At 35.4% G+C, this 16,616-nt stretch overlaps 1 protein-coding gene and 1 long non-coding RNA gene across 13 annotated transcripts in view; both read right to left on the bottom strand.

Annotated features, from left to right (window-relative positions):
• Nucleotides 1–212: 212 nt before the first annotated feature.
• On the bottom strand, nt 213–2,491 carry LOC127831279 (uncharacterized). Its single transcript, XR_008026392.1, has 3 exons — nt 1,622–2,491; nt 1,161–1,323; nt 213–650 (listed from the first exon to the last, which is right to left on the bottom strand). It is a non-coding gene; the product is annotated as an uncharacterized LOC127831279 (long non-coding RNA).
• Nucleotides 2,492–7,342: 4,851 nt separating this feature from the next.
• LOC127831076 (syntaxin-7-like) overlaps nt 7,343–16,616 on the bottom strand; it is a 28,080-nt gene continuing 18,806 nt past the window's right edge. For all 12 annotated transcript variants that reach the window (XM_052356134.1, XM_052356109.1, XM_052356096.1 and 9 more), the window contains exons 7-10: nt 15,851–15,916; nt 15,091–15,219; nt 13,207–13,362; nt 7,343–11,404 (exon numbers count right to left, since the gene is read on the bottom strand). In XM_052356134.1, the coding sequence (XP_052212094.1) occupies nt 11,309–11,404; nt 13,207–13,362; nt 15,091–15,219; nt 15,851–15,916 (447 nt within the window). In that variant the 3' untranslated portion in view covers nt 7,343–11,308. The remainder of the gene's footprint in view (nt 11,405–13,206; nt 13,363–15,090; nt 15,220–15,850; nt 15,917–16,616) is intronic.

The raw sequence follows: 16,616 nt of genomic DNA, 5'->3' as shown, positions 1-16,616 counted from the left end.
GTTCGCTTAAGGGATCATAAAATTTTGCTTGTCTGACCTGTAACCTTTGTAAAAAAATATATTTACACCTTTATGGTAAAAAGGGTATTTGAGATAAAATCACAACAGATCATTACAAGCCCCATGTGATTAAAAAGTAAAGACACACACAATTTGCAAAAAAATATGTTTATATTAAAAAAACTAATAATGTGAACATTTTTACAGTGCATTTTTAACAAAACCAGGAAAACATCTACCCAAGATACATTATTACAATATGCGAGCACATTTAACATAATAAATTAAAATAAATAACATTCTCCTCTTAGGGCTACCACAGGTAAAAATGGGAGGAAGGGTATGAACCATGATATATACAGTTTCAGTTAGTGAGGGGTGATACAGAGGATAAAATAAATAATAATTGTTTTTAACTGTATTGGTGGTACCGGATTTATAAAATGACGCCATTAAGGAATCCTTCATCCTATCTTTTCCTGGAATAGCCCTTTACACATATTTACACCTATGAACAAAGGAACATATTGCTCAGCACTACACAGTTTATATATTCTCCCCGCAGTACATGACACGAAGCCTCCTCAAGGCCCATCTCATGTTCTCTTCCACTGTTGATATGGGCAGGAAAAGCTTTTTGGAGATGACATCTGAAATGTATATGAACAATCAATGCAGGATTTTACTGTACATTACATTATTCAAAAAACATGTAGAAGTTTATTCCACCCAAATCAAGTCTGATCTGAATGACTTGATTTTGGTGGAATAAACTTTTACATCAATATCATCAGTTCAGATATCCCATTTTAACATCATCTACATTAGAAGAATTTCAAAAGAGGTTTTTGAAACAAGGAGGCAAATTACTGTTGCTTGAATTTTTTATATCGTTCAAAATGAGAGCTTGATCGTTAACTTTATACTGAGGTTATTTTTGTCTGCCTATGTGTTAAATTCTCAAAACTTTTTTATACACAAACACAATTTTTAGTAACTCTTAAATTTCAGCAGAAGTATTAAATTAACGCAAGACAGATTATGTGCTGGAGTCAAATTTGAATTAATTGCATTATGTTTGTTTCAAAATGAATATGGAGGCAGTAGAACACCTATATATTTAAATCCCCTTTTTCCCTAAAAAAAAGAATCATACAAACCATGGCGTAGTGTTCAGCAATCAGGAGACCTTCTCGAATCTCCCCCTTAGGGTAGGTTGAACAACACTTCATAGAGCTGTCACCAGCTAATCAGGTCTGAAAACTATACTGTCATGGCCTTTCTGAGGTGCGTCTTGTGCATGATCTCATTTGAGATCAGGTCCTGAAAGATATTTTATAATGTAAGTGATAAATATTGCTGTTATGGTATATCTTGTTACTATAAATATTATTAATTTAAATCAAAACAAGTTTGTTTGCTTGTTGTTTTTGTTTGTTTATTTTTGCAATTTAAATCCTGTGATCACATGTGACTTAACGCTTGTCATAAATAATTAAAAGAAATTACGTGTGGTAGAAAATACTGTTTGAAAATGTACCAAGATATGTGGTCTCATTTGGCTGTGTGGACTGGTCGGAAGTGTGACGCCTTTCAAATGCTAAAACCTGTATAGTTTTACCTCTCAACAAATCCAACTTTTCTTGGTCAAGGACAGGGCTCGGTTTTCCCACTCCTGATCTTCTCAAGTTGGCCTGCTCGTGCAGGGTAAAATCTGGTGTCAAAATCCATACATCAGTTAGTCCCCCTTCTGCTGTCTTTTGGCAGGAATATTCTATCCAAAGAATCTTCCAATCAATGTAAATTTCACCTTGGGAGTTTAACCTTCAAATTTAAAATATAAAAGTTTTCATTGAATATGTGGGAAAGAAATCTGTTCACTAATGACCAGAAATAGGTATAAATAACATTTAAGATGACAATAATCATAAAATACAACCATAATTATTCAAATGGTGTTGTTTTTCCTTATAATTGCATTACATTTATACTTATCCATTTACATTTCCCAGTGACAATACATAAATATGATAATGATCATAATTAATTCAATATAAAACTAAATAAAAAAGTGATGTAAAAATGAAAATACAAACCTAAAACAACTGTTCTCCAGTATTCCAAGATAACAGGCAGTTGATGAATTATGAGACCATATCACTTTAACCATCCACTTTGAATCTCCTTTGCAACAAACTTATTGTTGATTTTCACATTGTAGTAAATACACATTGTTTTCACCACACAATACTTCATGCTGAAAGTTATTCAAGACATTTTAACGTAGAATTATAAGTCTTAATGTTACTCAATTATACCTTAAAGCTCAAAGTCAGTTGATGAAAAACCCCTTTGTTTTCAAAACATAACTTCCTGTCTCCAGCCAATCAAAGTCGCTTGTTTTCAAATAGATGGTGGCTCAGCCAATCAAAAGTCTATCAACACCCCTTTGTTAGGCCTATAGATGGAGCACTGATAATGTGATATGGATTAATGTTTATGATTTAATGGGGGGGGGGGGGCTAATCTCTTATGTGTCAGCCAATTACTAAATCTGAGAAATATCTACTGATTTCAACACCAACATATATGTATTTATTGAATAATACACAGCACACTTAGCATATTATATTCAATTGTGAATATTTCAATATAACATGCTGAATGGTGTTAGCAAATAATAATATTATAAATATTATTTATTTTTATTGCCTTTTAAATTGTATGTTAAAGGTCAATGTGGTAGACATTAATTGTATTGGGGTTAAATATCAGTATAAGAAAGTTACAATAGTTATTGTTTTTATGTTGAGGAGATATAATTGATGCTGGCAAGCCCACATAAGTTTCCATATATTAATCAACACTTTCACACTGAAACTAGTTTTATTTATTATAGGAACAGTGTCACCCTCCCCCTCAAAAAATGAATAAAAAAACACACTGTAAGTCTATTGAATTCTCCAAAGAACATGAATTAAATGGAAGTATTCACTTTTTTTATAGATGTGTGATTGTTCTTATAATATATTTAATATTTATGTATTGATTCAAAGTGAAATACAAACAATTTCATATTCAGGTATAAAACTAAGTTTGAACATTTTAACATTTTTTATAGTATCTGTGAACCTGTGATGTTCTGAAAGAGCAATTTTTATCCAATATTTCCTTAAAATTATGGGGAACCCACAAATGTACAAAAGGTGCAATGGCAAACAAGCTGTAAAAAAGCCCCTTTACAATTCACCTTGATAATATATGGCTATAAACATGAAACAAAGACCTAGTTGAAGAATTATTGTTTTATTGTTGAGTTATGTTAATAAACAAAAGACCAACTTATTGAAAAGTGTGTAAAAGTGAGTCTTTTAGCCTTGTTGCGGCTTTCAAATTATTTATAAAAAGACCAACTTAAACTCGCTTAAACCCACTTCTGTTTATAAAAAGACCCACTTCTGTTGTAAAAGACTCGCTTATGAAACAAAAAGACACACTTAAACACACATAAACCAACTCATAAATAAAAAGACTCACTTTTGACACATAAAAAACCAACTTCTTACAGCAAAAAAACTCGCTTTAACACACATCTTCTTTAAAAAACCAACTTTAAACTCAGTTTAGCACAGTTTAGCTCACATAAAACTCGCTTTTATTAGCAAAAACCAACTTCCGCTCAGAAAAACTTAGAAAAAACACAGTTTTATGTTGGTTTAAGTGTGTTTTGGTATGAAAGTGGGTTAACTTTTTGCAAGGGATTTCATCCAACCCTGCATAATTGAATACAAGAAACCGTCGGAGACGGGTGATGCTCCCCAAAGATTTTTTTGTCACAATATTGCACTATATATTCAGATAAAAGGAAACGTCTTGAGGGGCATAACTTTGGACAAAATAATACCATGGATGGTTAAGCAACTTAAATTTTTTAAAGGGCCATAACTCTCTAAATAAATCATCTAACCAGAACCCACTTATAACATGCGCATCTCCTCAGGGTAGTTAAGCTTCCCATAAAGCTTCATTGAAGTCCAGTCAGTAGTTGAGGAGAAATAGCACAGACAAGAATTGCACTATATGTACAGTTTATAGAAAATTTCAAAGGGCCATAACTCTGTGAAAAATCATCCGACCATAACTGGCAGATAATAATTATGCACATCTCCTGTTGGTAGTGAAGCTTCCTATAAAGTTTCATTGAATTCCCATGATAAGTTGCTGAGAAATAGCTCGGACAAGAATTGCACTATATGTACAATGGAAAATTTCAAAGGGCCATAACTCTGTGAATAATCATCCGACCATAACCGGCTGATAATATGCACATCTCCTGTTGGTAGTGAAGCTTCCCATAAAGTTTCATTGAATTCCCGTAATAAATTGCTGAGAAATAGCCCGGACAAGAATTGCACTATATGTACAGTTAATGGAAAATTTCAAAGGGCCATAACTCTGTGAAAAATCATCCGACCAGAACCCACTGATAATATGCACAGCTCCTCTTGGTAGTGAAGCTTCCAATAAAGTTTAATTGAATTCCGGTCATTAGTTGCTGAGAAATAGCCCAGACAAAAATTGTGCACGGACGGACACACGGACGGACAGATGAAGCGGCAACTATATGCTCCCCCAAAAAAATTTTTGGGGGGAGCATAAAAAATGTCCCCACCACAGGCGGCCAGGTTTTTCAACAGACTGGAACCATTTTCAAATTAATCCAAGATATGATTACATAAAATGGTCAGATCAATTTCAATAAATACTGGGCTAAAATGTGACTTGAAGAGTTTATAAAATGTTTTACGACAGCCATATTAAAAGAAAAAAGGCTTTACCCCTAACGGCCATGTTTTTCAACAAACCAGGACTATTTTTTAACTCATCCAAGATATACCGGTATATCATGAACAATTGTTTTGAACAAGTTTTATGAAGATTTGCCATATAAGGGGAAATGCCCCGCCCCCTGGCGGCCATGATTTTTTGCCAACCGGAACCATCTTCGAACTCGACCAATATATCATTGAGACAAATATTCTGACCAGTTTCATGAATATCGGACTATAAATGTGGCCTCTAGAGTGTCAACAAGGTTTTACTATAGCCATATAAAGAAAAATGCCCGGGCCTCCTAGCGGCCCTGCTTTCAACCAACCGGAGCTGTTTTCAAACTTGTCCAAGAGCTCATAAGGAAATCTTCTGACCAAGTTCCATGAGGATCCGTAATTAAATATAGCCTCTCCCATGCGATGTTATTTCCAAAAGTGCCCTCGTGTCCGACAAAACAAGGGCTGTTTGTAAAACATGCATGCCCCCCATATGGGCTGTCCGTTGTAGTGGCAGCCATTGTGTAAATACGTTTTTTGTCACTGTGACCTTGACCTTTGACCTAGTGACCTGAAAATCAATAGGGGTCATCTGTGAGTCACGATCAATGTACCTATGAAGTGTCATGATCCTAGGCAAAAGCGTTCTTGAGTTATCATCCGAAAATCATTTTACTATTTCGGGTCACCGTGACCTTGACCTTTGACCTTGTGACCTCAAAATCAATAGGGGTCATCTGCGAGTCATGATCAATCAACCTGTGAAGTTTCATGATCCTAGGCATATGCGTTCTTGAGTTATCATCCGAAAACCATTTTACTATTTCGGGTCACCGTGACCTTGGCCTTTCACCTAGTGACCTCAAAATCAATAGGGGTCATCTGCGAGTTATGATCAATCTACCCATGAAGTTTCATGATCCTAGGCGTATGCATTCTTGAGTTATCATACGGAAACCATTTGACTATTTCGGGTCACCGTGACCTTGACCTTTGACCTAGTGACCTCAAAATCATTAGGGGTCATCTGCGAGTCATGATCAATCTACCCATGAAGTTTCATGATCCTAGGCGTATGCGTTCTTGAGTTATCATTCAAAAACCATTTTACTATTTCGGGTCACTGTGACCTTGACCTTTGACCTAGTGACCTCAAAATCAATAGGGGTCATCTGCCAGTCATGATCAATGTACCTATGAAGTTTCATGATCCTAAGCCCAAGCGTTCTTGAGTTATCGTCTGACAACCACCTGGTGGACGGACCGACCGACATGAGCAAAGCAATATACCCCCTCTTCTTCGAAGGGGGGCATAAAAATATGTAAAAATGTGTTATTGTTTAAATTAAAAAGAGACAATGAATACGTTAAAAAAGGACGGACTAATTTATCTTTATATTACTTCGATTGATTTTTTAAATTTAAAATAAAACGGATTTTACCAACAAGTCGACCTTCCTATCTTTGCTGGTGACGTAACCAACTCCAAGCTCGAATCTTGGAACCAGTTCAATACTGCAACTTTTTTATATTGATCAAAGAGCTCTCTTTACTTTTTAGTGAACATTATCTGGTTTTATCATATGTTGACATAGAAAAGGTTAAAATTTAGTTGCCATTTTTAGAACTGTTAAACAGTGCGATCGTAATTATAATACAAATAAACTCTGTAAAGGGCATTTTCTATTGTTAGGTAAAAAATGAACAATAGCCGGTAAAATTTTTGCAAGGTCTGGCAAATTTAAAAAAATCTCAAACCTCATATTCGGTAAGATTTTCTTGTCTTTCGCATGTGTTGCTTTATAGTTTTAACAAGGAAGCAAGAAGAAAGAAATTATGGTTCTGTCGAATCTGAAGGCTAAACTACTAGTAATTCTTTGATATAAGGAAAATGCCCCACCCCCTGGTGGCCATGTCTTTCCACCAGTCGGAACCATTTTCGAATTCATCAAATATATAATTTGGAATAATATATTCTTAACAAGTAATATGAAAATTTGACAATAAATGTGCTCTCCAGAGTGTACACAAGGTTGTACTATGGCCATATAAGGAAATATAACCCCTTGTGGCAATGCTTTTCAACCAACCAGAACCATTTTCTAAGTCGTCCAAGAAATCATTGGGACAAAGTTTCATTAAGATCCGATATCTTATGTGGCTTTTAGAGTGTTAACAATGCAAATATGTGAAGCACGATGCTCAACGCACGACGGATAAAACATGATCACAAAAGCTCACCATGAGCACATTGTGTTCAGGTGAGCTAAAAAAAACATGAAAGCTTAGGATAAAGTTTTCACTTAATATGTTGTAAATCAATAAGAAGAATATATGTATAATTGTGTGAACAACAGTAAAATCGTGGACGTTTACGATGTTATCATTGAATGATAGAAATTGATGATCGTTAAACATTTTCTTTCAAAGAGACAGTGATATAACATACCTGTGGCCCTTCTCATTGTGCCAAAAATCATAGGAAGATAGTTGGAAACTTGACAAACTGGTAATGAATGACTTAGTTTTGCATTTATTACAAATACTAGTATAACAGTATACAATAATTTAAATCAATTTAATATCACATACATTATCAAACACAGATAATTAGAGCATTGACATCTGAATATGTTCACATCTCAACGAGTATAACACAGCTAAGCAAGATGCACCAAAATGCAAGTAAACTGTTGTTCGAAACCAAAACACAGATTTCGAAACCTAAACGCCGACCCTTAGTTTAAGGTCAAGGTCACAGGGGTCAAAATTTGTGTGCAGATGGAAAGGCCTTGTCCATATACACATGCATACCAAATATGAAGGTTATATCTCAAGGGACATAGAAGTTATGAGCATTTTTCAAAACCTAAACGCAGATTTTGAAACCTTAACACGGACCCTAAGTTCAAGGTCAAGGTCACAGGGGTTAAAAAATGTGTGCGTATGGAAAGGCCTTGTCCATATACACATGCATACCAAGTATGAAGGTTATATCTCAAGGGACGTAGAAGTTATTAGCATTTTTTGAAACCTAAACGCAAAGTGTGACGGAAAGACAGACAGACGGACATTCTGATCACGATATGCCACCTTTTCTTCGAAAAGCGGGCATAAAAAGAAGGAATCCATACAGAACATTTTAAGATATATTATCTAAAAAGAAGGGCTTAGACAAATTGAAATAATATTATAATATAATGAACAATATATTAAGTATTCCTTTTCCAATGAGGAAGCAGCAATTTATTATGCCATTATAGTTTTAAAACTAAAACAAAATATGACAGACATTCCACTTGTTTTTTAATTGGACATTTGCGCATCCTTGCCATGAAGGCATGCAAGAGAACAAGAGGGCCAAGATGGCCCTAGTTCGCTGACCTGAGAGGAGTCGGTTCATTCAATCTTTACCAAATGTCAAACTTTACCTAGATATTGCCCAGACAAACATCCGGGTCAAGTTTCGTCATTATTGAACAAAAACTCTGGCGCATGGAGTGTTTTTGTTTTTGTAAGATTTGACCTGGTTACCTTTACTTTGAGTTCACCCCCCTAACCAAACATCGAACTTTGCTTACAAAAATAAATATTATGACCAAGATTCATAAAATCTGAAACAAAATTGTGACCTCTTGAGTGTCTACAAGGATTTTGTACAATATTATGAAAATTTGGACAATCTAAGGGCAATAATTATGGCATTAATTATGTGATTTTGCTCATTATCAAAATTGACTGTGATCTTTCAGCAACTTTGATAAAGAATGCTCGAGAAATGTGAGTGTTTACAAACCAAATGTGGAGGGACGGACGGCAGACTAAGACCAATCCTAAAACTTCACCTGAGCAATCAGGTAAGCTAAAAACTGTGTTTAACCGATCTGAGCCATTTTCCAACTTGTCCTAGAAATCAATAAAACCAATGTATTGACTAAGTTTCACTATGATAAGGCAAAAAATGTGACTTCTATAGTGTTCGATCACAAGATTTCTCTCTAGTCACATAAGGTAAACTGCCCCACCCCCCTGGCGGCCATCTTTTTTAACCGATAGGGACCATTTGCGAACTCATCTGAGATATATATGAAACCAATCTTTTCACCAAGTTTCATGATGATTAGACAAATAATGTGACTTCTAAAGTGTTCACAAGATTTTTTTACTATATAAATATAAGAAAACTGCCCCCCCCCCCCGGCAGCCATGTTATTCAATTGACCGGAACCATTTTCGAACTCAACTCTTGCATCAAGGAAACAAATGTTCTGCCCAAATTTCATGAGAATTGGGCCAAAAATGGGACTTCTAGAGTATTCACATGTTTTCACGATATACATATAGAAAAAAATGACCCGCCCACTGGCGGCAATGTTTTTTCACCAATCTGGGCCATTTTCAATCTCTTCCGAGATATCAATAAAACCAATGTTTTGACCAACTTTCATGATCATTGGGCAAAAATTGTGACTTCTTCAGTGTTAACAAGGTTTCTCTATAGCCAAATAAGGAAAACTGCCCTGCCCACTGGCGGCCATGTTATTCAACGGACCGGAACCACTTTTGAACTCAACCAACATATCATTAAGGCTAATATTTTGACCAAACTTCATGAAAATTGGGCCAAAAATGTGACTTCTAGCGTGTTCACATGTTTTCACTATATACATATAGAGAAAAATGCGCCGCCAACTGGCGGCCATGTTTTTTCATCTGGACTGTTTTCAAACTCATCAGATATATCAATAAAACCAATGTTTTAACCAACTTTCATGATGATTGGCAAAAATTGTGACTTCTAGAGTGTTTACAAGGTTTCTCTATAGCCAAATAAGGAAAACTGCCCCGCCCAATGGCGGCCATGTTTTTCAACGGATCGGAACCACTTTTGAACTCAACCAACATAACATTAAGGCAAACATTTTGACAAAGTAAAATGAAGATTGGGCATGAAATGTGACTTCTACAGTGTTTACAAGGTTTTTATTTTTTTTGACTTAGTGACCAAGTTTTTGACACAGCATGACCCAGTTTCGAACTCGATCGAGATATCATTGGAATAAAAACTTCTGACCAAGTTTCATAAAGATCGGACAATAAATGTGGCCTCTAGAGTGTTTCCGAAATTTGGACGAATGGACAGACGACGGACAAAGACCGGTCACAAAAGCTCACCTGAGCAAACAGGTGAGCTAATAAAAGTTTTGACTGATAAAACAGTGAATTAAAGCGGGACTGCACGATTTTTATATGTGTTAAATTGTAATATATTGATAAAAATATGTTACAAGAACACAAAATAGGCATGAAATATTATACATTGAAGACGAATTTCATAAAATGCAGCAAAGACAAATAAGCGCCCGGAGCTGAATCTCATTTCGCATTTTTCGACACATGTTCTTCTGAACTTTTATTTTAATCTACATTGAAATATATGTATAATAAGTTGTTTACACATTTTATATAAATTCATAAATATTTGTCAAAATCGTGCAGCCCAGCTTTAAGCATATTGTTATTTTGCAGATAGAATATTTTCTGAGAGAAAAATAAGAAAAAAATACATTCTAATGGTTCCTACAGCAGGATATCAATTGATGCGATGGTATGAAAAATAGAGAACAACAGGTTACTGTCTGATATTTTTGTCATATATCAAGGCTTAGAATAATGGCAAGTAACCTGTTTTTCTGTTAAGCATACCTATACGTCCCCAATTTTAAAGAAGTAATGGAAAAAAATCGCTAAAATGCGGCAGTTTTAGCGGAAAAGAATATGACTTTTGTCGTTTGATGTGTAAATAATGACGTCATGAGCACGCGTGCTTAATATTTGTAAAAAATATTTTTTGCCTTTTGTGTTGCATCTTTGTTTAAAATATATTAAATATTGGTATCAAATTGTTTTTTTGTTGAATATGATTCGATTTTTCTAAAAACGATTACTACTTTATAATTGATTCCGAGTAATATGAGCATCCTCCACACATGACTGATATAAGAACTTCCTGTTGACCATGATATAAAAAAATATATCTGGCAACGTTATATCAGGCAGATATCAATGCGTTGGAATGATAAGTTCAACTATCAACTATCATAACAGACATTATTTGTTCAAAGTATCTCTTGAAATTGTTTCTAAATTAATTATTACATTGAGAACAACTAGAAACATGCATGACATATTACTCATATTGATAAACCGGTGTATAACGCTAATTCCTATATACATCCCATTTTGCATATTTCATCATCATAATCAACAATATACACTAGAAGTAGATATTCATTAAAAAAATATCCAGTTGTCACTTAGATAGGCAACCATACGACAAATATGAATGATTGTATCAATGATCTTCATAAAAAATTATAATACAACAAATGATTCACTACTGTATATACAATTTTTTGAAATAATATTCAGAATATAAATATTTTTTTGAAGAATTTCTAGAGCTAGTTTGTTTTTGGCTATTTCTTCAGGGTGACTGCAAGAATGATGGCTATGATTGCAGCGATGATGACGAATATCATGACTATGCAGCAAAGCTTCTTCCTTGACTTCTTCTGCAAAAAAGTACGACCACTAAGTTACTAAAGGAAACCATCGGTCATATAACTTAAAGACTTTATTTTAAACTTGTATCTACATGATTTAGCTCACAAATATTAATAATGATATTGATATAAGTGAATAAATGTGAGCCAAGCTCTGGAAAAAAGGGCCTCATACATATTACTTAAGTGCCGTCAAGATCAGCAAGTGCAGTCCGCACACCCTTATGAGGGAAGCCACTTCGGCTTTTATGGTATTTTTCGTTTAAAGGAAGTCTCTTCTTAAGAAAATCCAGTTGCAGCAAAAGTGTCGTCCAAGATTTGTCTGTGAGGACTGCACATGCAAATATTGGACGACACTTAACTCACTTGCATAAATCCCGTTTTCCCAGAACGTGGCTCATCTATTAAAGAGCAATAATAATGTTTTATGAATAAATACCTAACCAAAAAAATATTATGGTACACACACCTTTTGCAACATGTGCACACACTATACAGAACATTTATACAGGAAACCATTTTAGCATGTATTACTTCAAAAACTTGGTAAGAATCTGGTCTATGAGTTATAAACATGTTTATATCACTTAAATTGTGAACTTTAAAAAAATCATAACGTTGATATTAACTGGTTCCTCATTATGGCATATTTTTAGTTTTATGTACACCTGATAAGTGGCAGCCAAACAGTGTTGGTAACATTGTGAACATGTGGCTCACCTGATAAGTGGCAGTCAAACAGTCTGTGTAACATTCTGAACATATGGCTCACCTGAGAAGTGGCAGCTGAACAGTCTGTGTAATATTGTGAACATGTGGATCACCTGATAAGTGGCAGCCAAACAGTCTGTGTAATATTGTGAACATGTGGCTCACCTGATAAGTGGCAGCCAAACAATCTGTGTAATATTGTGAACATGTGGCTCACCTGATAAGTGGCAGCCAAACAGATTGTGTAACATTGCGAACATGTGGCTCACCTGATAAGTGGCAGCCAAACAGTCTGAGTAATAATGTGAACATGTGGCTCACCTGATCAGTGGCAGCCAAACAGTCTGTGTAATATTGTGAACATGTGGCTCACCTGATAGTGGCAGCCAAACAGTCTGTGTAACATTGTGAACATGTGGCTCACCTAATAAGTGGCAGTCAAACCGTCTGTGTAACATTGTGAACATGTGGTTCACCTGATAAGTGGCAGCCAAACAGTCTGTGTAACATTGTGAACATGTGGCTCACCTAATAAGTGGCAGTCAAACCGTCTGTGTAACGTTGTGAACATGTGGCTCACCTGATAAGTGGCAGTCAAACAGTCTGTGTAATATTGTGAACATGTGGCTCACCTGATAAGTGGCAGTCAAACCGTTTGTGTAACATTGTGAACATGTGGCTCACCTGATAAGTGGCAGTCAAACCGTCTTTGCAATATTGTGAACATGTGGCTCACCTGATAAGTGGCACTCAAACAGTCTATGTAATATTGTGATCATGTGGCTCACCTGATAAGTGGCAGCCAAACAGTCTGTGTAATATTGTGAACATGTGGCTCACCTAATAAGTGGCAGCCAAACAGTCTGTGTAACATTGTGATCATGCGGCTCACCTGATAAGTGGCAGCCAAACCGTCTGTGTAACATTGTGAACATGTGGCGCACTTGATAACTGGCAGCCAAACAGTCTGTGTAACATTTAGACCATGTGGCTCACCTGATAAGTGGCAGCCAAACAGTCTGTGTAACATTCTGAACATGTGGCTCACATGATAAGTGGCAGCTGAACAGTCTGTGTAACATTCTGAACATGTGGCTCACCTGATAAGTGGCAGCCTTTGTCAGCTGTTCCCTGCCCTCCTCTACATGTGTTGCAGCCCGCTCGACATTTGCCTCAATTGTATCTATTTGTTCCCCTTGCTCGTGAATCATTGCACCAAGGTCCCGGAAAATCTCGTTCACATCCAAAATGTCTCCCTAGTTATTGTCAGTTTAAGAAAATTAGACATAGGGCAGTGACTCTAAATAATGAACCATTTATTATGATCTTTACACTTTGCATTTCCCCTCAATGTCAGTTATAACAAGAGCACCGCATAACGGGTGCCACGCTCAGCTGCAGGTGCAGTTTTTAATAAATGAAAGCTTGTCAGAATTTTTTTAAATCTTTTTAGAGGTCATAGTGACCTTGACCTTTGACCTAGTGACCCAAAAATGGGCGCGGCATGTAGAACTCATCAAGGTGCAGCTACATGTGAAGTTTTAAAGTTGTAGGTTGAAGCACTTTTATTTAAGAGCCAATGTTCAAAACCTTAACAAAATGTAAAGGTTTTAGCACGATGCGGACGTCGGACGCCGAGCTGGCTATGACAATACCTTGGGTTTTCTCCAAAAACAGCCAAGCTTATAAAATTAAGTAACTGTTGACTTGTTTGCATCTTTTCAATCTAACAAACATCCCAATAGAATACTTATTACACTTTTAACCAGAGCTTTGCACATAAAAAACTTCAATCCTCTACAGGGTTTATGGTTCCAAAGCAAACACAGGGTTTCCATAAGTTTAAGTAACCTAGAAAAAGTATTATTAAGTAAAGCAGATTTCTTATTTTAGATATTTTTTTTATATTTCTGTAACCCAAGCAAACCTCTAATTCAGTACCACAAAAAACAGAAATAACTTGAGTATTCAATACACCTTTAATACACATACCATGTTCCATTCACAGCAAATGCCACAAAAAAACTTATAATAAGTGCATTTCCCCTTTTTGAGCCATCTATCCACCTTCCCATTTTCATCAACTATTTAAAGTACTTTCTTAGTTATGCAATCTGAAGAACATTTGAGTTTTTTTTTGCTATTCTTTTTAATATTTTCACATATTTTATATTCAGAATTTCAGTCTTCTTTAAGTGCTTTATTTCAATTATTCCCACAAACGACAAAACAACGGATGGGAGATTAACAGTTTTCACACTCAAACATTGATCAGACATACGCATGCGTTAACCTTTAGATTGTGTTAACCTGTATCAAGTGTGTACCTCTAGCGTATATTTACCTCTAGCATGTGTATACCTATGACATGTGTTTATCTCTAGCTTGTGTTTACCTCAAGCTTGTGTTTACCTCAAGCTTTTGTTTACCTCTCATATGTCTATCTCTAACGTTTGTTACGTATAGCGTGTCTTTATCTCAAGTGTGTGTTTACCTCTAGCATGTGTTTATCTCCAGTTTGTGCTAACCTCTAGAGTGTGCTAAACTATGGGGTGTTTCCCCCTAGCATGTGTTTATCACTAGTGTGTGTTTACTTATAGCTTTTGGTCACCTCTAGCATGTGTTTACCTCTAGCATGTTTTACAAATGGCATGTGTTTATCTCTTGCATGTTTTACAAATGGCATGTGTTTATCTCTTGCATGTTTTACAAATGGCATGTGTTTATCTCTTGCATGTTTTACAAATGGCATGTGTTTATCTCTTGCATGTTTTTACCAATGGCATGTGTTTATCTCTTGCATATTTTTACCAATGGCATGTGTTGATCTCTTGCATGTTTTTACCAATGGCATGTGTTTACTTCTAATGTGTGTTTACATCTAGCGTGTATTTACCTCAAGCATGTGCTTACCTTTAGCATTTTTTTTTTACATATAGCATGTATTAACCTCAAGCATGTGTTAACCTCTAGCATGTTTTTACCTCTAGCGCCCGTATCTGATCCTCCCGCTCCCGTATAAGTGCAAGATCATCTTCTATCACCTGTTCCTGCGCTAGCAATTCTTGTCGCCGGACATTCTCTGAGACCAATGGTGCATGGTCATCATCATCCTGAAGAATAATCAATATTATATTTCATACTATATCTTTCGTTTTGTCTGTAATTAAAAACACTTTTTGCAGTCAAGTCAATTATGCCTTATATCTAAGGTGCCATTAATTAAGATTTATTCAACAAATCATCAAATACTCAAATACATATAATAAGAAAGATCAATTTGTAATTAATATATCATGTTTCAAATCTAATTCAAGTGTTGTTTTTTTTGATACAACAAATGATGAACAATATCTTAACATAATGATAAACAAACTTAACAGTTAAGATACCTTGTGACCATTATTTAATACAGAACAACTAAAAACTATCTCCCTATCACAGTCAGGGATGCTTTAAACAGTTCTCTGATGTTAAAATAAAGGCTAGAAGCTTGAACATTTTTAGCTGTGCTCTGTAAAAATGGGGGCTTAATGCATGTGCATAGTGTCATCCCAGATCAGCCTCTTCAGATTACACAGATTAATCAAGGACAATCATATCTGTTTTTATGGAAAACTTTTTATTTAAAGGAGGTCTCTTCTAAACAACAATCCAGTATAGGCAGACTGCACAGGCTTATCAGGGACGACACTTGACGCTCATGCGTTAGGTCCAGTTTTCCATTCAAAGGGTTATTAATACCATCCAATTTGTCTTGGGCTTGGCCTTCTCCTGGCGGTTGACTGTTTTAGCTTTTTCAGCAGCTTTCTGGAAAAAAAACTTCACAATTTACAATAGACCATTATAAAGGAAACGTTTAACTGACCATTATATAAGAAACTTTTAACTGAGATCTCAGATCTAACAAATTGAATAAAAAGTTCATTTTTAAAAGCATATCATAAAGTATAAATCAATGCAGAACCTGGAATATAGAGAGCAAAGGATTAAACAAATCAAAGAAACTACATCAACATTTAAACCTTACACTGATAAAAAAAACGCATGATACCAAAATTATTTAATCACCTCATGATACAGAAAAACTACAACATAAACAATTTGTTTATGATTTAGTAACATAAATAAATACAAGATACTTTTCAGAAACATGTCATTCCCATTTTTAATTATGCTTGTAATTACTTAGCATGCTCCGAGACGGAGATGTTTCACCTTTGACCTGCTGTGTGACCTTGATTAAGTGGTATAGTAATACACCCCTTCAAATGGTGAGCATAAAATTGGTAAATTTTCAATGATGAAGTGACAGTTCAGAAAAGTTGTTTGATAGGCAAATTTAACCTTGAAGTTTGACTGATATTACAGGCGTCATCATGAGGGAAATGGGGCCAGTTTTATTTTAATGACAGAAACACATAATGACTATACTTGAAGCTGTTTTATAACAAAAATTGACCTCTGACCTGTGTCATCTTTACCTGAGAGTGAGGAGACCCTAGCCTCA

The sequence above is a fragment of the Dreissena polymorpha genome, chromosome 1 (genome assembly GCF_020536995.1).
Source record: "Dreissena polymorpha isolate Duluth1 chromosome 1, UMN_Dpol_1.0, whole genome shotgun sequence".
NCBI classification, from domain to species: Eukaryota; Metazoa; Mollusca; class Bivalvia; order Myida; family Dreissenidae; genus Dreissena; species Dreissena polymorpha.
This window is presented reverse-complemented; position numbering and strand designations above follow the sequence as displayed.